This window comes from Cyrtonyx montezumae, unplaced genomic scaffold, assembly GCF_038088225.1.
Source record: "Cyrtonyx montezumae isolate F1298 unplaced genomic scaffold, pur_monq_1.0 scaffold_44, whole genome shotgun sequence".
NCBI lineage: Eukaryota > Metazoa > Chordata > Aves > Galliformes > Odontophoridae > Cyrtonyx > Cyrtonyx montezumae.
This window is the reverse complement of record NW_027072050.1, coordinates 1,666,929-1,690,945: the sequence shown is the minus strand read 5'-3', so window position 1 is coordinate 1,690,945 and position 24,017 is coordinate 1,666,929. Positions and strand designations below refer to the sequence as shown.

Below are 24,017 nucleotides of genomic sequence, written 5' to 3'. Positions count from 1 at the left end.
GCATCCATAGTTAAGTCCACCCCTCGGTCTCTAGCCCACTTATAGGTCGCATCCCTTCCTTGATGGCCTGAGGTCTCATGGGCCCACCGAGCTAAAAATAGCTCTCCTTTGTTCTGCCAGTCCAAATCGATCTGAGACACCTCAATTCTGGCAGCTCGATCTACCTGATGGTTATTTCTCTGCTCTTCAGTAGCTCGATTCTTGGGCACATGAGCATCTACATGGCGCACCTTTACACCCAACCTTTTTGTTCGGGCAGCAATGTCTTTCCACAGTTCAGCAGCCCAAATAGGTTTACCCTTCCGTTGCCAGTTGTCCTGTTCCCACTGCTGCAACCACCCCCATAAAGCGTTTGCCACCATCCAAGAGTCAGTATAAAGATATAGCATGGGCCACCTCTCCCGTTCAGCAATATCTAAGGCCAGCTGGACAGCCTTTACCTCCGCAAATTGGCTTGACTCTCCTTCTCCTTCGGTGGCCTCTGCAACTCGTCGTGTGGGGCTCCACACAGCAGCCTTCCATCTACGATGCTTCCCAACGATACGACACGATCCATCAGTGAAGAGGGCATACGTCTTTTCATTCTCTGGTAGTTCGTTATATGGTGGGGCCTCTTTAGCACGTGGTATCTCCTCTGATGGGGATGTTCCAAGTTTCTTGCCTTCAGGCCAGTCCATGATCACCTCCAGGATTCCTGGACGGTTGAGGTTCCCCATCCGAGCTCGCTGTGTAATCAGTGCAATCCACTTACTCCAGGTGGCATCGGTAGCATGATGGGTGGGGGGAACCTTTCCTTTGAACATCCAATTCAGCACTGGCAGTCGAGGTGCCAGGAGGAGCTGTGTCTCAGTACCAATTACTTCAGAGGCAGCCTGAACCCCCTCGTATGCGGCCAAAATCTCCTTCTCAGTTGGAGTGTAGCACTCCTCTGAACCCCTGTACGCTCTGCTCCAAAATCCAAGGGGTCGGCCTCGGGTCTCCCCAGAGGCTCTTTGCCACAGACTCCAAGTGGGACCTTTCTCTCCAGCAGCAGTGTAGAGGATGTTTTTCACATCCTGTCCCAACCGAACTGGCCCCAGGGCCACAGCACGGGCTATCTCCTGCTTGATTTGCTCAAAGGCCTGCTGCTGTTCAGGACCCCATGCAAAATTATTCTTTTTCCGAGTCACTTGATAGAGGGGGCTTACTATGAGGCTGTAGTTTGGGATGTGCATCCTCCAAAAACCTACTACACCCAGAAAAGACTGTGTCTCTTTCTTGCTAGTGGGTGGTGACATACTGGTGATTTTGTCAATCACATCTCCTGGAATGTGACGACGTCCATCTTGCCATTTTACTCCTAGGAATTGAATTTCTTGGGCAGGTCCCTTCACTTTGTTCCGTTTAATAGCAAAACCAGCACCCAGAAGAATTTGGATTATTCGCTCTCCTTTTTTAAAAACGTCCTCTGCTGTATCACCCCACACAACAATGTCATTGATGTACTGAAGGTGCTCAGGTGCCCCACCCTGTTCCAGTGTGGTTTGAATCAGCCCATGGCAGATGGTTGGGCTGTGTTTCCACCCCTGGGGCAAACGGTTCCAGGTGTACTGAACGCCCCTCCAGGTGAAAGCAAACTGTGGTCTGCACTCCGTGGCCAAAGGAATAGAAAAGAATGCATTGGCAATGTCAGTAGTGGCATACCACTTGGCTGCTTTTGACTCCAGTTCATACTGCAGCTCCAACATATCTGGCACAGCAGCACTCAGTGGGGGTGTGACTTCATTCAGGCCACGGTAATCTACCGTCAGCCTCCATTCTCCACTGGCTTTACGCACCGGCCATATGGGGCTGTTAAAAGGTGAGTGAGTTTTGCTGATCACTCCCTGGCTCTCTAGCTGACGGATCAAGTTATGAATGGGGAGCAAGGAATCCCTGTTGGTGCGGTACTGCCGTCTGTGCACTGTTTTTGTAGCGATAGGTACCTGCTGCTCTTTCACTTTCAGTACCCCCACAACAGACGGATCTTCTGACAGGCCAGGTAAAACAGACAGCTGCTGAATGTTGTCTGCATCTACAGCAGCTATTCCAAAAGCCCATCGGTACCCCTTGGGATCCTTGAAATGTCCCCTTCTGAGATAGTCAATACCGAGTATGCATGGAGCCCCCTGTCCAGTCACTATGGGATGCTTCTGCCAGGTTTTACCGGTGAGGCTTATTTCTGCCTCCAACACAGACAGTTCCTGAGAACCCCCAGTCACTCCAGAAATATGAATCAATTCTGTCCCTTTATAACTGGAGGGCATCAGAGTGCACTGTGCACCAGTGTCCACCAGTGCCTTATATCTTTGTGGCTCTAATGTGCCAGGCCATCTAATCCACACAGTCCAATACACTCTGTTATCCCTTTCCCTCCCCTGGCTGAGGGCAGGGCCCCTCTATTGGTTACCTGCAGTGACGGGAGCAATTTCATTGGTGGCTGATCTCTGCTGTAGTTCTCTCACCCGTGCTCGCAGTACAGGAGTGGGTTTTTTATGCCACTTCCTCATGTCCTCTCCGTTTTCTCGTAAGAAGCTCCACATGGCCACACGTGACATGATGTTACTGCCGTCATTTGCTCGTGCAGAGGGGCGGTTGCCTTTGGTGGCCGAGACTTTCAACAGTTTGATCAATTGCTTCATCAGATTCTTTGCGTCATGCTCGTCTTCATCAGGTGTTTCCAATACTGACACAGGTTCATCCCTATTCATCAGTAATGACAGTTCCTCCAGTATAGTTTTCTGTGTCTCCTTAATCTCACCTACTTCTTCTGCTACTATAGCTGCAATGGAAGCACGTGATGGTGGAAACTGTTGTTCAAAGTTTTGGAGTGTAATAGTCAATTCATCAACTGGGAGTCTTCTGTCTTGACCCTCGAATCTATGGAACATTGCTACCAGTGTACTTGCGTACCTCTCTGGTGCTGTTTTTGAGAGCTTGCGATATACATCAGGTGTGCACCGTACTCTATCAGGATCACGGTCCTGGTGTGGATTGTTAGGGACGAAATTGGGATCATACAGCATCTCTACTACGGCTGTTTCTCTCAAAAATTGGATGCCTTTCTCCACGGTGTTCCATCTTTCCACCTTAGGCTCCAGATCATCTTTGTAAGGGTATCTATCCTTTACAGCCACTAGTACTCGTTCCCAGAGGGTAGCGACTCCATTCAGACATCTGCCAATTCCTCTGTCGATAGCTGGGTCTCGGGCAATGCTTGCCAGTTGGCGGGCTTCGCTGCCATCTAGGGACACGCTGCTGGCACCGCTGTCCCAACACCGCAGCAACCAGGTGACAATAGATTCACCCGAGCGCCGTACAAACTCCTTTCTTGAACCTTGTATTTCAGTCATCTTTAGGGGCCGACGAGTAGTGGTAACAGTGACTCCATCATCATCGCTGTCTTCTCCATGTCTCTCACTTTTCTTAGTGGCCTTTTTAGGTGGTGGTGGTGGTGGTGGTGGTGCTGGTGCTGAGGAGGGCCCCTCGCCTGGATCTTCCTTTTTTTTCTCTGCTTCTTCTTCTTTCCGTTCTAGGCGCGAAGACGGCCGTGTCCATTTCTGGCCTTCCACAGGGGCAACCGACACTGATACCGGTGCTTCCTGTGATTGGTCAGGTCTAACTTGGAGGTTTTCATTTTTGCTTTGGACCTTGGTTTGGAAACCATTTCTCTCCAGAATATCAATTATGGCTCGATAAGCACAAGCCAGACCCCAAACAATACATTCCTTCTCAGATCGTCCTGAGTCCCATGACTCCTTACCTAAACACTCACTGAATTTCTCAGGATCCCACAGGTGCTCAAGATCAAAATTGCATAACACCGGGGGTCCCCACGCTTCTAATTTCTTTCCTAATTTTTTCCACCTTCCCTGCCATTCAACACTCTCTGGTTTTGAGGAAAGCTTCCTCCACATGATGTAAATTACTATTGCAGAGAGTGCATTCAGAAAAACAGATAACACAGCTGCCACAACTGCCGGGCTGACATCCTGAATATAGGTAAAGACCTGAAAAGAGTAATTGGAAACCGTTCCAAATGCCGCATAATCTGTCACATTAGCCAGGGTGTTTAGGTAGGAGGCATGTAACCCCCTCAGCGCACTAAAGTAGCTGTATATCCACATTACTCCGGTGCTGAACGCGAGGAGCTTAAAAAGACGCCAGCATGCTGTAAGGTACATGAAAAACCTTAGTCCACTCTGCACCAGATTTACAATGGAGAGCCAATACTGCACTGCCCGCATTCTCCACCAATAATTGTCACGGTGTTGTCCGTGACAGTAACCCAAGGGAAACCGAGAAGGGAGAGGGGAGAGAAAAAGAAACTGCGTCAGTGGCCGCGCGGCCGCCCGAGCAGAGCCGCGCTCCGGGAGGGGGAGGGGGAAACAGCGGGAAGAGATGGGTCTACAAGAAAACAACGGCACGATCTGAGAAGGAACGGTAACTTCACTAAATCTAATAAAAATTGAACAATTGAAAGAGAGATAAAAATTTCCAACCCAAAAGCTGTGAGCTTACGTTAAGGAGGACCTGCAGGGGAAGCACACGTGCTGAACCTCCACGGCAGCCCAGAGCAACGCGCCCAGACCGAGCGCCGCCTCGCATCCGGTGCGGAGCTCCGCCCCTCCCCTCTGCTGCTCCCCCAGCATTAACTCCTTAACTGCTGCATGATGCTCTGATGTGGAATACCGGCATCAAAACCACAAAACCACAACATTCAAGAAGCAAGACAACACCCTCAGTCATATGGTCTGTTATTTTGGATGGTCACACAGAGCCAGAACTTGGACTCAATGATCCTTGTGGGTCCTTTCTATTGCAGGATATTCTAGGATTCTGTGATAGTGGATATGAGCACGGTGATGTTGGAGTCACTGTGCTGTCACAGTGCACAGGAGCTCAGTGACAAGAGCCATGTGACAACAGTCTTGGTGGTATGGACATCAGTGATGTCAGAATTACTGAGTTGTTGCAGTGGTCTGTATTACAGTGATGCCAGAGTCACTGGGCTGTCACAGCAGGCAGGAGTGTGTTGATGTTGGAGTTACAGCACAGAGATGCCAGAGTCACAGTGCTGTGAAGGAGAGACAAGGAGTGATGACACATCAATACAGACTGGGGGCTGATCTGCAGGAAAGGAGCTCTGCACATGAGTTAGCATCAAACATGGCATCCCCAGAGCCAAACTCTCCCAGTGAGGCTGTGGTGCCTCCACCTCGGGCCCGAGAGATCTGAAGTTCAAAGGTTCATTGTGGTTGACTACTGCTTGTTCAGACTGGGCCCTTCTCACATCCAAATCCTGTGATGAGACACATTGCCCATGTGGGACTTGGGCCTCACAACATCTTGCACCCCACACAGAGAGCTGATGTCCGCTTGTCTTTCACTTGATATCACACAAACCTCCATCCCTATGCCACAGGAAGGTCCCTGAGCCAACATGAGGGACAGGATCTCCCTTCCAATGCTCTGGGGATCAGGGCTCGGCCTTTCTGCTTCGTGAGACAACAAAGGGTTTTCTCAGCATCACAGCCACCATCACAGTCCCTTTGTCAGCCTGTAACCATGACTTCCAATGATCTGCTCCAACAAGTCCCTGGCGAGGCTGTGTTGATAATGGCCCTCCGTGGGGCCTATTATTACTCCGAAGTCACTGCTACTTCTGACTTTAACTTCTTGAGCTCTTTCTGCTAACTTCTCTCTGCACTGGATGTTGATGGACTCAGCAGCTAATTTCCCCTGGGGCCCATTACAGTCTAAAGAGCCCTCGTGTGCCCTGTGCCTTCCTGTCATCTTCTTCAAGTGTTCAGAACTTGTACAGCAAGTTGGAGAAGTGTATGGAGAGAGCATAAAGAAGAAGAGCCTCATGAACATATAATAGGCCAAATTGTTTATTTAATTACAGTCTGGCTTCAAAAAGAATTTGGAGCGGCACTCAGCAATGGATGTTGATCCAGGATGTCCCCAAATGTTCTGATACTGTGCAGACAAACATCCTCCTCAACTTTCCCACCCCATTTCTACTCACATTGGCCCCATAGGGAATGCATGCCTTTTCCTCTGAAGTCACCCTCTCAGTGTTAAACCTCCTTTGCACGGACTCCATCTTGCTTTCCTTAGAGAACCAGCTGCACATGGACAAAGAAAGATTTTTTTTTTTTGTGAACAAACAGAAAGGAACACGATGCAATTGAATGAACAGTAAAACAGTCTTCAACTGCATGCCATGTCCAAGCTGCATCTCATAAAGCTTGTCTTTCACAGGGAACATTTGTATAAGAAATGAGTTAGACAGAGATAGGAAGGGATAGATATAAATACAGTTAAGGAGTTGTCAGAAGAGTTCATTTGACTTTGGACAGATGGATGGAGCAAGTTCCAAACTCCCTGATGGTCACGAAGCAGCCAGGGAATTGGGAGGTATCTGAGTGAAGACCGAGCAAGGGATGGGGGAAATCTGGAGAGCAGTGGGAAGAGCATGTGTCCAGACGACCTGCTGAAAACATGCCCTGACTTGTGGTCTTTTTTTTTTTTATTCTTTTTTTTGCAGTGTTACTGACATTAGCATCTTTCAAAAAGGAAAGAAGATCCATTTGTGCCTTGCACAGAGCCTGGTGCCCCCAAAACATCCTGCCCAGAACTGCCAGTGGCAGCCCTCAGGGTTTGCACTGACTGAGTCACACTGTGTACTCTTTTCATTTCCTCAGATCTTGTTTTAGATGGTCACACACAGCACAGGATGCTTCATGCCCTGTAAACATCTGCTCTCTTCCCATCAGCAGTCATCCATAGGGTCCCAAGATAAGCCAGGCTGGAAGAGAACCTGGGGGATGTCTGCAGCCCAACCTGTCAGAAAGAGGGACACACCATGAACCTGATGAATTTTGCAAGCCTCCATGGGCAGAGACTGCAGAGCCTCATTGGATGACATGCACCAATTCTTGTATCAGCTGGGTGTGAAAAAGGTGCTTTTCTGAAGCACAGGCCAAACCTCTCTTTTATCTCTCAACACGCACCATGGGGAAGGGCCTGGCTTTGTGCTCTCCATCACGTCCTCCAGGTTCTGGCAGGCTGCAGTGAGATTCCATTCAGCCTTCCCTTCTCCAGGCTGGACAGGCCCAGGTCCCTCAGCCTCTCCTCACACGTGAAGTGTTCAAACCCAGTCCTCTTGTTTGAGCCTTCCCAAGCCCCGTTCAGCTTGCTGACATCTTTCTTGTCTCGAGCATCTGAAATGGGAAGGCACTACTCTGGGTATTGCTTTCCCCCCTTCCAACCCAAGCCATTCAAGGATTCTGTGATTTCTGTCAGTCTCTTCCAACTCTGGATCCTGTTTCCTTAGGAGTTCACCTCTTCTTGCATCAGCATTTCCCAACTGTCTCTGGCATTTAGGCTACCAAGAGGCCCAATCCAACTGATAAACAGTGAGATCAGGAAGGAAATGAGTATCAGTGATTTTTCCATGTCCTGTCTCACCAGGTTCCTTGCTCCGTTCTACTGTGGGCCCACAGTCTCCCTAGCCTTCCTTTTCTTGCCTACACATTTCTTTAAGCTCTACCTCCCTTTGATATGCCTGGACACGTTCAATTGCAGTGGAACTCTAGCTTTGCTAAACTCATCTCAGCAGGAACACTGGGAAAAATCTCTGCATTGCTCTGTTTGGGTTTGATCAGGGCGATCTTTCCCATTCCTGCAGGACTTCTGACATTGCTGCTTGGCTTTCTCTTCCTTGGAATGGACTTTTTCTACTTGGAAGTTCTGGTCCTTAGGTCGATAACACCTTTTTTTATCCTATTCCCCTCAGAGCCTTACCTTGCCTTCCCGTACCCCACAGACATTTGAGGAAGCCAAGCTGTGTTCTGCTGAAGCCCAAAGTTGTGAGCTTCTCTTTTGCCCTCTCTACAGACACCTGAGCTCCACCATGCCATGGCCACTGCAGCCCAGGACGCCTTTGACCTTCACATTCCTCACAAACCCTCCTTGCTGGTGAGTATGAGATCCAGCAGAGCACCTCTTCTCTTTAGTTCTTCTTAGCTTGGTCATGAAGCTGTCAGCTGTGCTCTCCAGGGATCTTCTGGATGGCTTATGCCCTGCTGTGCTGTCTCTCCAGAAGATGCTGGAGTGAGTATAGCCCCTGACTGTGACAAGGGCCTCAAAATGTGAGGCTCCTGTTTGTCTTTTTAGGTCCCCTTCCTCTTGTTCTTCCTGATCAGGAAACCAGTAACATGCACTGCTGGTCTCCTCTTTAAGCCATTTCCATCAGTTCACAGTGGGATCCTCTGCCCTCTCCAGGCAGAGCTCAGTGTGCTCTCACATAGAGAGCAGTAGCCTATCCTTGTCTTCCTTGACCACCCCCTGTGAAGAGTCCTTATCCCTCTTTTTCATAGCTTCACAGGTGGGAACCATCCTGCCATGTTTCTGTGATCCAAGAAGATCCTAGGTCTGCAAATGCAAAAAGATTTCTAGCTCAAGGAGTTCATAGTTTTGGTGTTCTCCTTAGTGTAAAGACACTTTAGAAAGCTTTCCATTCCCAAAGCATCACTGGATGTATCCTGGCTGGATCCTGTGTCTACACAATGGTAGTGGTGCTCAGAAGGTGGCACGCGAGCAATAGAGCCATTGTGGGGCTTGGAGCTGTCCAGCCAGCACCAACACACCTAGGGCATGGCTTTCCTGAAGGTGCTGTGCTGCATTTTGCCAGCTGGCTGTGGGTGTGCTGGAGACCCGAGGGAACTGCCATTCAAAAGAGAGCCCAGAACAAACTCAGGTGTCATCATTGAAGGAGCATAGGTGTGTCCTAGCTTTGTAATGCCTTGAACTCCAGAATATGGCACAGATGGAGCAGAGACAATGACCTGGCTCTTACGCTGAGCTCATCCATTCGGTCAGCGGTATAACTCGGCATGCTCCAAGGGGACAGGTGAAAAATGATACTCTCAGGTGTCCTAAAATCAGAGCTCTGGTGTAATTTAGGATGGCCAAGAATACTCCCATTCACATTTGGCCCCCAGATAATGCTCAGAAAGGAGGTGGCTATCTCTGAGGTTGTCTACCACAGCTTGCAGGCAGTGTTGCCCACATCTAGGAGCACCCCAGGCACCTTGTTCATCAGCAATTGTCTGTAAGTGAGCAAGTGACTCTCCTGAAATTTTTACACATGGATGGTGGTGAGGCTCTGGAACAGACTGCCCAAGGAGGTGGTGGATGCCCCATCCATGGAGGCATTCAAGGCCATGTTGGATGGGTTGTTGGACAACATGATCTGGGGGTTGGCAAGGCTGCGCATGGCAGGGGGGTTGGGAGTGAGTGACTTTAATGCCCCTTCCAACCTAAGCCATTCTACATCTCCATTATGTGTGATTCTGTGATCATCCAGCAGCCTTTCAGAAGCTGTTGGCCATGGAGACTCATGGACATCTCCAGGGAGATGGGGAGAAGAAAATCACATCCTCTCCCGCTGAGCTGGGCTGGTCCCCTGGGACACAAGGAGCTCATACAAGCGGGCAGAGCTGCAGAGAAACAGCTGTGCCCGGGAGCAGTTTCTGTGCACCACGTATTAATGCTGGGGGCATGATCTGCAGGTGACGGGGAGAAGAGAGAAAGGAGAGGGAACTTACAGGATGTGTGGGATGTGAGCAGGCTGTGAGCTCACTGGAGCAGCATTACTCACAGCCTTTAACACAGTAAGTCTCTCGCTTCAGGCAATGCAGCTGCTTTTCCTGGAGGGATCAGTAAATCGGGGTTATCTCATGGCAGCTCAGGCTGCAATCGCTCGTTGTTTCTTTCTCATGGAAAAAGACCTGCTCCATCTGAGGGCTTCCCTGCTGCAACGTCAGAACACAGCCCTGAGGGCTGCGTGTGCCAGGACGGCTGCAGGCTGTGCTGCTGGGGGTGCAGCCGGGTGCCCAGGGCTGTCGTGCAGAGCAGGGTCCCTGCTGTGCCCCAGGGGCTGTGCCGGGGCAGGGACTCTGCCGCCTGCCAGGCTCAGCACTCAGCCTGCCCGGGGAGCTGCCCAGGGTGCTGTGGGGAGACGTGTGGGCAGGGCAGGGGACTTCTGCTGCCACAGCTGCTGTCTGGGGCGGGGCATCACAGCTCCACTGCACCCCAGAATGTTTCCAAGGGTGCTTTGCAAGAGGAGAGACAAGGCAGGGATTTTCCATTTGCTGTTCTTAGGGAAGGGAAAAGGGTTGGAGGCAGGAATCTGAAAGGAGCTGGGAAATAGCAACACATCTCTGAGAATCCTGCATTGCTCCTTTCTCAATCTGCCGTTCTGTGAACAGTCTCCTAAGATGCTTTCAGCCTTCCCTCTCCAAACCTAATTGCACAGAGTTTGGAATGAGAGCTCTGAGTGCAGATGGGGTAATGGTATGGGATGTGGAAACTGATTGTCTCTGAGGATGGTCTTGATTTGTCATTATCTTCTGCACTCCTAACAGCAACTCCACGCCCAGGAACAGCAGAGCAGATGCCCAACAGCAGCTCCATCAGCGAGTTCCTCCTGCTGGCATTGGCAGACACGCGGCAGCTGCAGCTCCTGCACTTCTGGCTCTTCCTGGGCATCTACCTGGCTGCCCTCCTGGGCAACGGCCTCATCAGCACAGCCGTAGCCTGCGACCAGCGCCTGCACACACCCATGTACTTCTTCCTCCTCAACCTCGCCCTCCTCGACCTGGGCTGCATCTCCACCACTCTCCCCAAAGCCATGGCCAATGCCCTCTGGGACACCAGGGCCATCTCCTACGCAGGTTGTACTGCACAGGTCTTTTTCTTTTTGTTTTTGTTTTCAGCAGAGTATTCCCTTCTCACAGTCATGGCCTATGACCGCTTTGTTGCCATCTGCAAGCCCCTGCACTACGGGACCCTCCTGGGCAGCAGAGCTTGTGCCACCATGGCTGCAGCTGCCTGGGGCACTGGGTTTTTCTTTTCCCTGCTGCACACTGCCAATACATTTTCTATACCACTGTGCCAGGGCAATGCCGTGGACCAGTTTTTTTGTGAAATTCCACAGATCCTCAAGCTCTCATGCTCGCAATCATACTACCTCAGGGAAACTGGATTTATTGTGGTAAGTGTTCTTGCCATATTTGGGTGCTTTGTATTCATAGTGCTGTCCTACGTGCACATTTTCAGGGCCGTGCTGAGGATGCCCTCTGAGCAAGGCCGGCAAAAAGCCTTCTCCATGTGCCTCCCTCACCTGGCCGTGGTTTCCCTGTTTGTGGGCACGGACTTCTTTGCCTACCTGAATCCCCCTTCCCTGTTCTCCCCATCCCTGAACCTGGTGGTGTCATTTTTGTACTCAGTAGTGCCTCCAACACTGAACCCCCTCATCTACAGCATGAGGAACCAGGAACTCAAGGATGCAGTGGGGAAAATGATGGCAAGGACACATTTCAGGAGGGATTAACTTCTCATCTTTCTCTACAAATGACTCACTGTTGTTTCTGTAGCAGGCTCATATTATGCCTTTTCACCTTTAAAATGCTTATTTATTTCTATTAATTGATACATTTTTTTTGCTGTTCATTTATATGTGTGAGTGTGTAATAAATATTATTGGTTATTATTCCTAAACATGCGTTTGGATTCTGTCTGCTTCTACTGAGGCATCACGCTGCTCTCTATCTCCTGGAGCCCATACGAATTCTGGGTCAGTGCTGACTCTCACACAGCCTCTGTTTTTATCTCTGTATCTATAGAGAAATGAGATGCCAGCAGGCACTGTGGAGGTGATACAGGCTGGATTAGCAAAAGGGATGCACGTTTTAGCCTACGGACCAATATATTAGTTCATCAAAAGGAATCCAATTGTGCTTATCCTGAAACTTTTTCTTGGGTTGCATATAAATTGTTTTGACTTATAGTGCACCAAATTAGAAAGTTGCTCGTTACGTTATAACAAGCAATGGGAATTTGCCATACTGGGGAGAAAAGAGCTAGCAGGTCATGCAGAGGGCACTGTGTTGAGGAGGAAAATGAAATAAAAGGGAGGAAGTAGGTGCTGTAGGAAGGAGGATGTGAGGAGTCAGGGGCTGTGCTGGGGGCACACCTCCGTAGCCCTGCATGCATGCTGCCCCATGCGGTGCCTGCACAGAGCTCCCAGGGGCTGCCTGAGGGGTGGTGGAGCCGGGCTGTCCTGCAGAGGGGAATGGACACGGAGACACTGTGCTGAAAGGCTGGGGCCCCAAAATCACCCCGGAACTCAGCAACCCCAGATGTGCTGTGCTCACCTTGCCTGGCTCTGCTGCTCTCTCACTGCCCCTCCTCAACAGGACAGGGGGGAAATAAATTAAACAGCTCTCAGGTAGAGACAAAAAGCACCTTATTTTTTCCTTGCTTAGAGCCTAATGATAACAAATGTTGTGTATTAATGGCTGAAATGGAAGTGATTTGCTATGTTTGTATTTCAGTTTTGTTGTCTCACATCCTGACCTTTTCTTTAACATGGAACAATAATAACTTCCTAAATTAGCCCTGTGTACAAGTTAGTTATTGCTGTTCTTACTGTCCGACCCACACTGTTGTGTCACTGTAGAGCTGGGAACGATTCACCTCTCAATGCTTTGGACATCTGCTGAACTGCAGACACTGTCAGTCACAGTGCTCTGGATTCCTAAGTGAAGGTTGCTAAGTTACAGAAACACTCTTATCTACCAGGTGCCAGCTGCAGGTACTGCAAGGCAAAGAAACAATTTAATGAACAATTTAATTGTATGTGCTATAAAAAGATGTGTTTTACTGTAACACAACCTTAGTTCTGAGATTCACCTGTACTTCTGAAAGGCCTCTGGCATGGTCCCACATCACTTCCTTATCTCTATGAAGAGATATGAGAGATGGATTTGAAGGGAGGACACTTCATTGGATGATAAATTGGTTGGAAGGTCGCAGCCAAAGGGCTGTGAGAAAGGGCTCTCAGGTAAATGGTTTCCAGCAGCTAGAGGCCAATCACAAGGGGTGTCCCCAGGGGTCATCCTTGGGACCAGAGCTCTTCAATGTCTTTATCAGTGGCATGGATGATGAGATAGAGTGCACCCTGTCCAAGTATGCTGATGACAACAAGCTGAGTGGTGCAGTTTTAACAACAGAATTAAGAGATGCCATCCAGAGGGAGCTAGACAGGCTTGAAAAGTGAGCCCAAGGAAACATCATTCAACAAGATCATGTGCAAGGTTTTGCACTTGTGTGGGGACAGTCTCTGATATGAGTACAGACCAGGAGAACTCCTTGAGAGCAGCTCTGCAGGGAAGATCTTAGGGGTCCTGGTAGATGCAACCCTTAACATGAGCCAGCAGTGCACGCTTGCAGCCTGAGGCCAAGTGTACCCAATTATGCTCATCCTGAAACTTTTTCTTGGGTTGCTCTGGTTTCGCTTAGGATGGCCCTGAATACTCCCCTTTACATCTGGCCCCCAGCTGATGCTCAGAAAGGAGGTGGCTATCTCTGAGGTTGTCTGTCGCAGCTTCCAGACACTTTTGTGTAGGGGATCTTTGAAAAGAAGTGTAAGCAGTCCTTGCCATAACGTTAGCAGTTGTTTGAAAAGTAGCACACAAACAGAACAGAAACTGTGTAGAACAGCAGAAAGGCATTTACCAGCAAGAGGAAGATGCGTGCTTTGGCCACAGTCGCGACTAGATGAAACAACTGGAACAAACATAGCAGGTGCAAGATTGTATACTGTGAACCAACCAGATCTTAGCACATATTGTCTTCCTGTGTATATATGTTTTGAGTTATTGCTTAATAAACAAACATTAGCTTGCAAAAAAAAAAAAAAAAAAAGAAAGAAAAAAAAAAAGAAATAGCATCCAGCCCTCACAGTAACTGGTATTCCGTGTTTTTACTTATTGTTTTTTCAATTGTTGTATTGTAAATAACTTCTGCATGCCATAGTGAATGATGAAAAACATCTGGATTATCCACTGGATGGTATATGAGTAACAACACTGGTCATGGTATAACAAAAATGGGTGATTTTTCTGTGGTACCAATGTTGCCTTAAGAATTAGAATTATTAGATATTATTTAGGTTGCTGTGCGCTATTTTTTTTCTATTTTTAGTGATAGATTAAATATAAATTGTACAGGATTTATGTTTCCACTGCTGGAATCCACGGAAATAACTTTTTTTAGTGTAGTCTTATCTTTTCATTATGATGTTATTAGCCTATCAATTAGCTTTTTCTTAGTTTGTCAAGGCAAAACCAGGAAAGGAATCCCAGGCAAAACCAGGAAAGGAATCCCAGACAAAGGGATGACACTGTACTGTAGAATGATTCACTCTCTTTCATCCACTAATCAGAATTTTAAAAATATGACTATGCATAACTTGAGACAAAGGCACACACTATCTTACTTCAATTTACCATATGATTCTAACAGAGAATGCTTGGGTATTGCCCAACAGATGTTTTAGTCCACTGATTCTTTCAATTGGCACCTATGTCAGGGGCCTTTAGAAGAACGATCTTGGGAAGGAACAATTACCTGCCATGAGAGAAAAGGTCTAGGAGGAGAAGCGGTTCACTGATTAAGTGCATGTTTTCTCCTTTGCCACAAGTGGACATGTCCTCTATTGCAATAGCAAGTAAAAAACCTTTGTTGCTTCACCAAGATCTTTGCCTGATAACAATTGATTGATTCTGAGCTTTTCTTGTGCAAGAAAACATGAGGGAGGTGTGGGGATAGAGGAGAGAGTGGAGACAGAGGGGGGAATGTGGGGATATGGGGCACAGAGACCCCATTCCCTCCCAAATGGGGGCCTCAGCAGAGCTTTTGGTTTCGCAGGACCCCAGTGCTGCCCGTTGGCTGAAGCCGTGGGTACAGCTCTCAGCACTTGGGGTTGGTGGGTGCCTGCTCCCATGGCGTGTTTGGGGCTGGCTTGCGGAACCTGGGACCTGGCACTGCAGTGGAGAGCGTCTTCGTGTCTGAGCACGCCCTCCCTGGGCCGGAGGTTGTAGCCACATTCCAGGGAGTGCCTCAAGGACTCTGACTTTCCCTGTCTGGCCAAGTCTGGGGCAGCATTACGGCAGCTCCCATGGTGCTCTCGGAGCTCATTAAAGCTATTTTCAATTCGAGATAAACGTGGGGAGATTCTCCCATGGTCTGTCCCATACCGTCTGGACAGGCTGCTGCTCTCAGGCACACGGGATCCACGATCTGGCTCTGATGGTGCCTGGCTGGTGGTGCTGGAAGTACTGCTCTCTAGTGCCGGGGAGCCTTGGGATGGCCCCAGTCCCTGCTGGCTGGTGGTGCTGAAGTCTGTAAGGGAGGCAGGAAGATGAGCAGGATTGAACTCCTGCCTGGGGATGGGATTGACTCCCACCTCTCCAGGGTAAAGGGACATAAGCAAGGCCGCCCTGAGCATGCAGCACACAGCTGTTTGCCTCTTACTGGTGCCCTCTCCAGCGCAGGCATTGTACTCCCAGGTGGAGGTGCTCTCACTCAAGTTGGAGCAGCACCGATGGGTGCCCTGTGCAGCGCAGGAGTGCAGAGCAGCAGCTCCCAGGGCATGGGGAAACAAATGGGTTGTGGACATGAGGACTAATAGACCTGAGCCAGAGAGTGCCTGGCACGGCTCTGCTGCTCAGTCCATGCTCCCCAACCCTGCACTGAGGCTGTGATCCCATGCAGAGCCCCAGAGGGCTGCTGAGGTAACTCACCCCGCTCCCTCTCCCTGCTCCCTGCCATGTGGGTAACAGCACTCGCTGGCATTGCAGCGCTCGTGCCTCTCTGGTAGTGATGCATATGCATCATTGTCCTCCCACGTTGGCCTCCTGTCAGAGACGGGAGGGAACGTCATGAGCACCCACTACGCCAGAAATAAAACTAATCCATGGCATCCCTCCTCCTCCACTCAATCCCCAGCTCCAGCTTCCCAATGATGCTGAGGCCTGGTTTAATGGCAGCAAAGGGCCAGGCCTGCCGGGGTTGTCAGTCCCTGGGCAGGAACATCTCATGTATCCTCACATCTTGTGAACTGGCTGAAAGACACCAACCTTACTGGGTTTCAGATCCCCAGGATGAGCATTTCTGGGATAAACTTGTCCCTGTCTCTGCAGAGGGGACACTGGAAGCAATAAATTCCAGCGCACATGGCCTGTTTCTGCAGCAGAAACACAAGTAGCATCAGCGTGAGCGGGACCTGATGCTGCTAAGCTCCCGCCGTTCCCACGGGGCAAGGGAAGGGCTCTTACCTGGACGCAGGCCCGGTGGGACCAGGTGTGTTTGCAGGATGGGCACACCATGGTGCCATATGAGCTGCTGTCCCCCACGGGGTCCATGCAGATGATGCACATGGTGTCCTGCACTGGCACTGCCTCCACTGCCTGCTGCGGGCGGTGCTCCCAGCAGAAGGACCTGCGGGAAGATGGGAGGGGTGGGCAAGGTGAGAAGTGCTGCGAGGAGGGCAGAGGAACACAAAGGAGCCCCAGGCTCTGGCTCTGGCTCTGGCAGGCTGCTGGGAGGTGTCAAGACACATTCCTCGCTACTTTGAACAGAACATCAACAGCCAGCCCTACTGATGCTGCTGGATGGCCGTGTGCTGTCAGCAGAAAAAGAACTTTGTTGCTTCACCAAGATCTTTGCCTGATAACAATTGATTGATTCTGAGCTTTTCTTGTGCAAGAAAACATGAGGGAGGTGTGGGGATAGAGGGGAGAGTGGAGACAGAGGGGGGAATGTGGGGATATGGGGCACAGAGACCCCATTCCCTCCCAAATGGGGGCCTCAGCAGAGCTTTTGGTTTCGCTTTCAATTCTGCATGGTATGGGTGAAAGCCGGGCGGCGATTGGTTCCGATGCGGCCCACAGGTGGAGCACACGCTGGGATTGTCTGTGTTGCGGTGCCTCAGAGCCCCTTTTGATGTGGGCAGAGTCCCAGCTTCAGGGTGGTTTGCAGCAATTGGGAGCAGTTTGGGGATTTTTTCAGGTCACTGGGGGCACTTTAGGGGTAATTCTGGGAGAACCTGGGACAAATCAGGAGCACTTGAGAGGGAGTTAGTAAAATTTTGGAGGCAGTTTGTGGAAGTTAGGGAACCGGGAGCAGCATGCAGTCCTCAGAAGGGCAAAGATAGAACCAGAGTCCATCTGCAGAGCCCCCTCAGCACTGGAATCCCAGTGGGTGGGTGGGCATGTGGGTGCAGCACACTATAGAGACATACTTGGCTAGTGGAGGACATGATTATGTGTGCCTAGGCTAAGGTCTAAGGCCTACAGGCTGTGGTGCGTGTGATACAGACTCTGGTCAGTCACAGTCCTTGACAAATTCAGCAAGAAAAGAGAGATGCATAAGCAGAAAAAGAGCTGTACTAGCAGAAGAGCAAAAAGTTACAATTTAGGGTGAGGTAAGAAACTGCTTGCTGCCAACAAATCAGAGAAGAAACTTAGGTGCATGACTGCCTCATGCTAACCCCTTACCAATTGATTATGGAGGTGTTACATGTGATTCACACCTGCAAACAATCAGGAGTATGCTTTGTATTCTTTAAGAGTTGTATTTTTTTCCTATAAACTGTCACTGTTATCACTCTGATAAAGTGGCAGAGTCCGTTCTTTTTCTGCTGACAGCACACGGCCATCCAGCAGCATCAGTAGGGCTGGCTGTTGATGTTCTGTTCAAAGTAGCGAGGAATGTGTCTTGACACCTCCCAGCAGCCTGCCAGAGCCAGAGCCAGAGCCTGGGGCTCCTTTGTGTTCCTCTGCCCTCCTCGCAGCACTTCTCACCTTGCCCACCCCTCCCATCTTCCCGCAGGTCCTTCTGCTGGGAGCACCGCCCGCAGCAGGCAGTGGAGGCAGTGCCAGTGCAGGACACCATGTGCATCATCTGCATGGACCCCGTGGGGGACAGCAGCTCATATGGCACCATGGTGTGCCCATCCTGCAAACACACCTGGTCCCACCGGGCCTGCGTCCAGGTAAGAGCCCTTCCCTTGCCCCGTGGGAACGGCGGGAGCTTAGCAGCATCAGGTCCCGCTCACGCTGATGCTACTTGTGTTTCTGCTGCAGAAACAGGCCATGTGCGCTGGAATTTATTGCTTCCAGTGTCCCCTCTGCAGAGACAGGGACAAGTTTATCCCAGAAATGCTCATCCTGGGGATCTGAAACCCAGTAAGGTTGGTGTCTTTCAGCCAGTTCACAAGATGTGAGGATACATGAGATGTTCTTGCCCAGGGACTGACAACCCCGGCAGGCCTGGCCCTTTGCTGCCATTAAACCAGGCCTCAGCATCATTGGGAAGCTGGAGCTGGGGATTGAGTGGAGGAGGAGGGATGCCATGGATTAGTTTTATTTCTGGCGTAGTGGGTGCTCATGACGTTCCCTCCCGTCTCTGACAGGAGGCCAACGTGGGAGGACAATGATGCATATGCATCACTACCAGAGAGGCACGAGCGCTGCAATGCCAGCGAGTGCTGTTACCCACATGGCAGGGAGCAGGGAGAGGGAGCGGGGTGAGTTACCTCAGCAGCCCTCTGGGGCTCTGCATGGGATCACAGCCTCAGTGCAGGGTTGGGGAGCATGGACTGAGCAGCAGAGCCGTGCCAGGCACTCTCTGGCTCAGGTCTATTAGTCCTCATGTCCACAACCCATTTGTTTCCCCATGCCCTGGGAGCTGCTGCTCTGCACTCCTGCGCTGCACAGGGCACCCATCGGTGCTGCTCCAACTTGAGTGAGAGCACCTCCACCTGGGAGTACAATGCCTGCGCTGGAGAGGGCACCAGTAAGAGGCAAACAGCTGTGTGCTGCATGCTCAGGGCGGCCTTGCTTATGTCCCTTTACCCTGGAGAGGTGGGAGTCAATCCCATCCCCAGGCAGGAGTTCAATCCTGCTCATCTTCCTGCCTCCCTTACAGACTTCAGCACCACCAGCCAGCAGGGACTGGGGCCATCCCAAGGCTCCCCGGCACTAGAGAGCAGTACTTCCAGCACCACCAGCCAGGCACCATCAGAGCCAGATCGTGGATCCCGTGTGCCTGAGAGCAGCAGCCTGTCCAGACGGTATGGGACAGACCATGGGAGAATCTCCCCACGTTTATCTCGAATTGAAAATAGCTTTAATGAGCTCCGAGAGCACCATGGGAGCTGCCGTAATGCTGCCCCAGACTTGGCCAGACAGGGAAAGTCAGAGTCCTTGAGGCACTCCCTGGAATGTGGCTACAACCTCCGGCCCAGGGAGGGCGTGCTCAGACACGAAGACGCTCTCCACTGCAGTGCCAGGTCCCAGGTTCCGCAAGCCAGCCCCAAACACGCCATGGGAGCAGGCACCCACCAACCCCAAGTGCTGAGAGCTGTACCCACGGCTTCAGCCAACGGGCAGCACTGGGGTCCTGCGAAACCAAAAGCTCTGCTGAGGCCCCCATTTGGGAGGGAATGGGGTCTCTGTGCCCCATATCCCCACATTCCCCCCTCTGTCTCCACTCTCTCCTCTATCCCCACACCTCCCTCATGTTTTCTTGCACAAGAAAAGCTCAGAATCAATCAATTGTTATCAGGCAAAGATCTTGGTGAAGCAACAAAGGTTTTTTACTTGCTATTGCAATAGAGGACATGTCCACTTGTGGCAAAGGAGAAAACATGCACTTAATCAGTGAACCGCTTCTCCTCCTAGACCTTTTCTCTCATGGCAGGTAATTGTTCCTTCCCAAGATCGTTCTTCTAAAGGCCCCTGACATAGGTGCCAATTGAAAGAATCAGTGGACTAAAACATCTGTTGGGCAATACCCAAGCATTCTCTGTTAGAATCATATGGTAAATTGAAGTAAGATAGTGTGTGCCTTTGTCTCAAGTTATGCATAGTCATATTTTTAAAATTCTGATTAGTGGATGAAAGAGAGTGAATCATTCTACAGTACAGTGTCATCCCTTTGTCTGGGATTCCTTTCCTGGTTTTGCCTGGGATTCCTTTCCTGGTTTTGCCTTGACAAACTAAGAAAAAGCTAATTGATAGGCTAATAACATCATAATGAAAAGATAAGACTACACTAAAAAAAGTTATTTCCGTGGATTCCAGCAGTGGAAACATAAATCCTGTACAATTTATATTTAATCTATCACTAAAAATAGAAAAAAAATAGCGCACAGCAACCTAAATAATATCTAATAATTCTAATTCTTAAGGCAACATTGGTACCACAGAAAAATCACCCATTTTTGTTATACCATGACCAGTGTTGTTACTCATATACCATCCAGTGGATAATCCAGATGTTTTTCATCATTCACTATGGCATGCAGAAGTTATTTACAATACAACAATTGAAAAAACAATAAGTAAAAACACGGAATACCAGTTACTGTGAGGGCTGGATGCTATTTCTTTTTTTTTTTCTTTCTTTTTTTTTTTTTTTTTTTTGCAAGCTAATGTTTGTTTATTAAGCAATAACTCAAAACATATATACACAGGAAGACAATATGTGCTAAGATCTGGTTGGTTCACAGTATACAATCTTGCACCTGCTATGTTTGTTCCAGTTGTTTCATCTAGTCGCGACTGTGGCCAAAGCACGCATCTTCCTCTTGCTGGTAAATGCCTTTCTGCTGTTCTACACAGTTTCTGTTCTGTTTGTGTGCTACTTTTCAAACAACTGCTAACGTTATGGCAAGGACTGCTTACACTTCTTTTCAAAGATCCCCTACACAAAAGTGTCTGGAAGCTGCGACAGACAACCTCAGAGATAGCCACCTCCTTTCTGAGCATCAGCTGGGGGCCAGATGTAAAGGGGAGTATTCAGGGCCATCCTAAGCGAAACCAGAGCAACCCAAGAAAAAGTTTCAGGATGAGCATAATTGGGTACACTTGGCCTCAGGCTGCAAGCGTGCACTGCTGGCTCATGTTAAGGGTTGCATCTACCAGGACCCCTAAGATCTTCCCTGCAGAGCTGCTCTCAAGGAGTTCTCCTGGTCTGTACTCATATCAGAGACTGTCCCCACACAAGTGCAAAACCTTGCACATGATCTTGTTGAATGATGTTTCCTTGGGCTCACTTTTCAAGCCTGTCTAGCTCCCTCTGGATGGCATCTCTTAATTCTGTTGTTAAAACTGCACCACTCAGCTTGTTGTCATCAGCATACTTGGACAGGGTGCACTCTATCTCATCATCCATGCCACTGATAAAGACATTGAAGAGCTCTGGTCCCAAGGATGACCCCTGGGGACACCCCTTGTGATTGGCCTCTAGCTGCTGGAAACCATTTACCTGAGAGCCCTTTCTCACAGCCCTTTGGCTGCGACCTTCCAACCAATTTATCATCCAATGAAGTGTCCTCCCTTCAAATCCATCTCTCATATCTCTTCATAGAGATAAGGAAGTGATGTGGGACCATGCCAGAGGCCTTTCAGAAGTACAGGTGAATCTCAGAACTAAGGTTGTGTTACAGTAAAACACATCTTTTTATAGCACATACAATTAAATTGTTCATTAAATTGTTTCTTTGCCTTGCAGTACCTGCAGCTGGCACCTGGTAGATAAGAGTGTTTCTGTAACTTAGCAACCTTCACTTAGGAATCCAGAGCACTGTGACTGACAGTGTCTGCAGTTCAGCAGATGTCCAAAGCATTGAGAGGTGAATCGTTCCCAGCTCTACAGTGACACAACAGTGTGGGTCGGACAGTAAGAACAGCAATAACTAACTTGTACACAGGGCTAATTTAGGAAGTTATTATTGTTCCATGTTAAAGAAAAGGTCAGGATGTGAGACAACAAAACTGAAATACAAACATAGCAAATCACTTCCATTTCAGCCATTAATACACAACATTTGTTATCATTAGGCTCTAAGCAAGGAAAAAATAAGGTGCTTTTTGTCTCTACCTGAGAGCTGTTTAATTTATTTCCCCCCTGTCCTGTTGAGGAGGGGCAGTGAGAGAGCAGCAGAGCCAGGCAAGGTGAGCACAGCACATCTGGGGTTGCTGAGTTCCGGGGTGATTTTGGGGCCCCAGCCTTTCAGCACAGTGTCTCCGTGTCCATTCCCCTCTGCAGGACAGCCCGGCTCCACCACCCCTCAGGCAGCCCCTGGGAGCTCTGTGCAGGCACCGCATGGGGCAGCATGCATGCAGGGCTACGGAGGTGTGCCCCCAGCACAGCCCCTGACTCCTCACATCCTCCTTCCTACAGCACCTACTTCCTCCCTTTTATTTCATTTTCCTCCTCAACACAGTGCCCTCTGCATGACCTGCTAGCTCTTTTCTCCCCAGTATGGCAAATTCCCATTGCTTGTTATAACGTAACGAGCAACTTTCTAATTTGGTGCACTATAAGTCAAAACAATTTATATGCAACCCAAGAAAAAGTTTCAGGATAAGCACAATTGGATTCCTTTTGATGAACTAATATATTGGTCCGTAGGCTAAAACGTGCATCCCTTTTGCTAATCCAGCCTGTATCACCTCCACAGTGCCTGCTGGCATCTCATTTCTCTATAGATACAGAGATAAAAACAGAGGCTGTGTGAGAGTCAGCACTGACCCAGAATTCGTATGGGCTCCAGGAGATAGAGAGCAGCGTGATGCCTCAGTAGAAGCAGACAGAATCCAAACGCATGTTTAGGAATAATAACCAATAATATTTATTACACACTCACACATATAAATGAACAGCAAAAAAAATGTATCAATTAATAGAAATAAATAAGCATTTTAAAGGTGAAAAGGCATAATATGAGCCTGCTACAGAAACAACAGTGAGTCATTTGTAGAGAAAGATGAGAAGTTAATCCCTCCTGAAATGTGTCCTTGCCATCATTTTCCCCACTGCATCCTTGAGTTCCTGGTTCCTCATGCTGTAGATGAGGGGGTTCAGTGTTGGAGGCACTACTGAGTACAAAAATGACACCACCAGGTTCAGGGATGGGGAGAACAGGGAAGGGGGATTCAGGTAGGCAAAGAAGTCCGTGCCCACAAACAGGGAAACCACGGCCAGGTGAGGGAGGCACATGGAGAAGGCTTTTTGCCGGCCTTGCTCAGAGGGCATCCTCAGCACGGCCCTGAAAATGTGCACGTAGGACAGCACTATGAATACAAAGCACCCAAATATGGCAAGAACACTTACCACAATAAATCCAGTTTCCCTGAGGTAGTATGATTGCGAGCATGAGAGCTTGAGGATCTGTGGAATTTCACAAAAAAACTGGTCCACGGCATTGCCCTGGCACAGTGGTATAGAAAATGTATTGGCAGTGTGCAGCAGGGAAAAGAAAAACCCAGTGCCCCAGGCAGCTGCAGCCATGGTGGCACAAGCTCTGCTGCCCAGGAGGGTCCCGTAGTGCAGGGGCTTGCAGATGGCAACAAAGCGGTCATAGGCCATGACTGTGAGAAGGGAATACTCTGCTGAAAACAAAAACAAAAAGAAAAAGACCTGTGCAGTACAACCTGCGTAGGAGATGGCCCTGGTGTCCCAGAGGGCATTGGCCATGGCTTTGGGGAGAGTGGTGGAGATGCAGCCCAGGTCGAGGAGGGCGAGGTTGAGGAGGAAGAAGTACATGGGTGTGTGCAGGCGCTGGTCGCAGGCTACGGCTGTGCTGATGAGGCCGTTGCCCAGGAGGGCAGCCAGGTAGATGCCCAGGAAGAGCCAGAAGTGCAGGAGCTGCAGCTGCCGCGTGTCTGCCAATGCCAGCAGGAGGAACTCGCTGATGGAGCTGCTGTTGGGCATCTGCTCTGCCGTTCCTGGGCGTGGAGTTGCTGTTAGGAGTGCAGAAGATAATGACAAATCAAGACCATCCTCAGAGACAATCAGTTTCCACATCCCATACCATTACCCCATCTGCACTCAGAGCTCTCATTCCAAACTCTGTGCAATTAGGTTTGGAGAGGGAAGGCTGAAAGCATCTTAGGAGACTGTTCACAGAACGGCAGATTGAGAAAGGAGCAATGCAGGATTCTCAGAGATGTGTTGCTATTTCCCAGCTCCTTTCAGATTCCTGCCTCCAACCCTTTTCCCTTCCCTAAGAACAGCAAATGGAAAATCCCTGCCTTGTCTCTCCTCTTGCAAAGCACCCTTGGAAACATTCT

The 24,017-nt window shown here is 49.5% G+C and overlaps 2 protein-coding genes across 2 annotated transcripts; one reads left to right on the top strand and one right to left on the bottom strand.

The window, feature by feature from the left end:
* The first annotated feature begins 10,483 nt into the window (after positions 1-10,483).
* Positions 10,484-11,422, top strand: LOC136055515 (olfactory receptor 14C36-like). The gene has a single exon (XM_065747306.1). The coding sequence runs from the start codon at positions 10,484-10,486 to the stop codon at positions 11,420-11,422; it is 939 nt and encodes a 312-aa protein (XP_065603378.1).
* Positions 11,423-22,719: 11,297 nt separating this feature from the next.
* On the bottom strand, positions 22,720-23,658 carry LOC136055499 (olfactory receptor 14C36-like). Its single transcript, XM_065747285.1, has one exon. The coding sequence runs from the start codon at positions 23,656-23,658 to the stop codon at positions 22,720-22,722; it is 939 nt and encodes a 312-aa protein (XP_065603357.1).
* Positions 23,659-24,017: the final 359 nt, after the last annotated feature.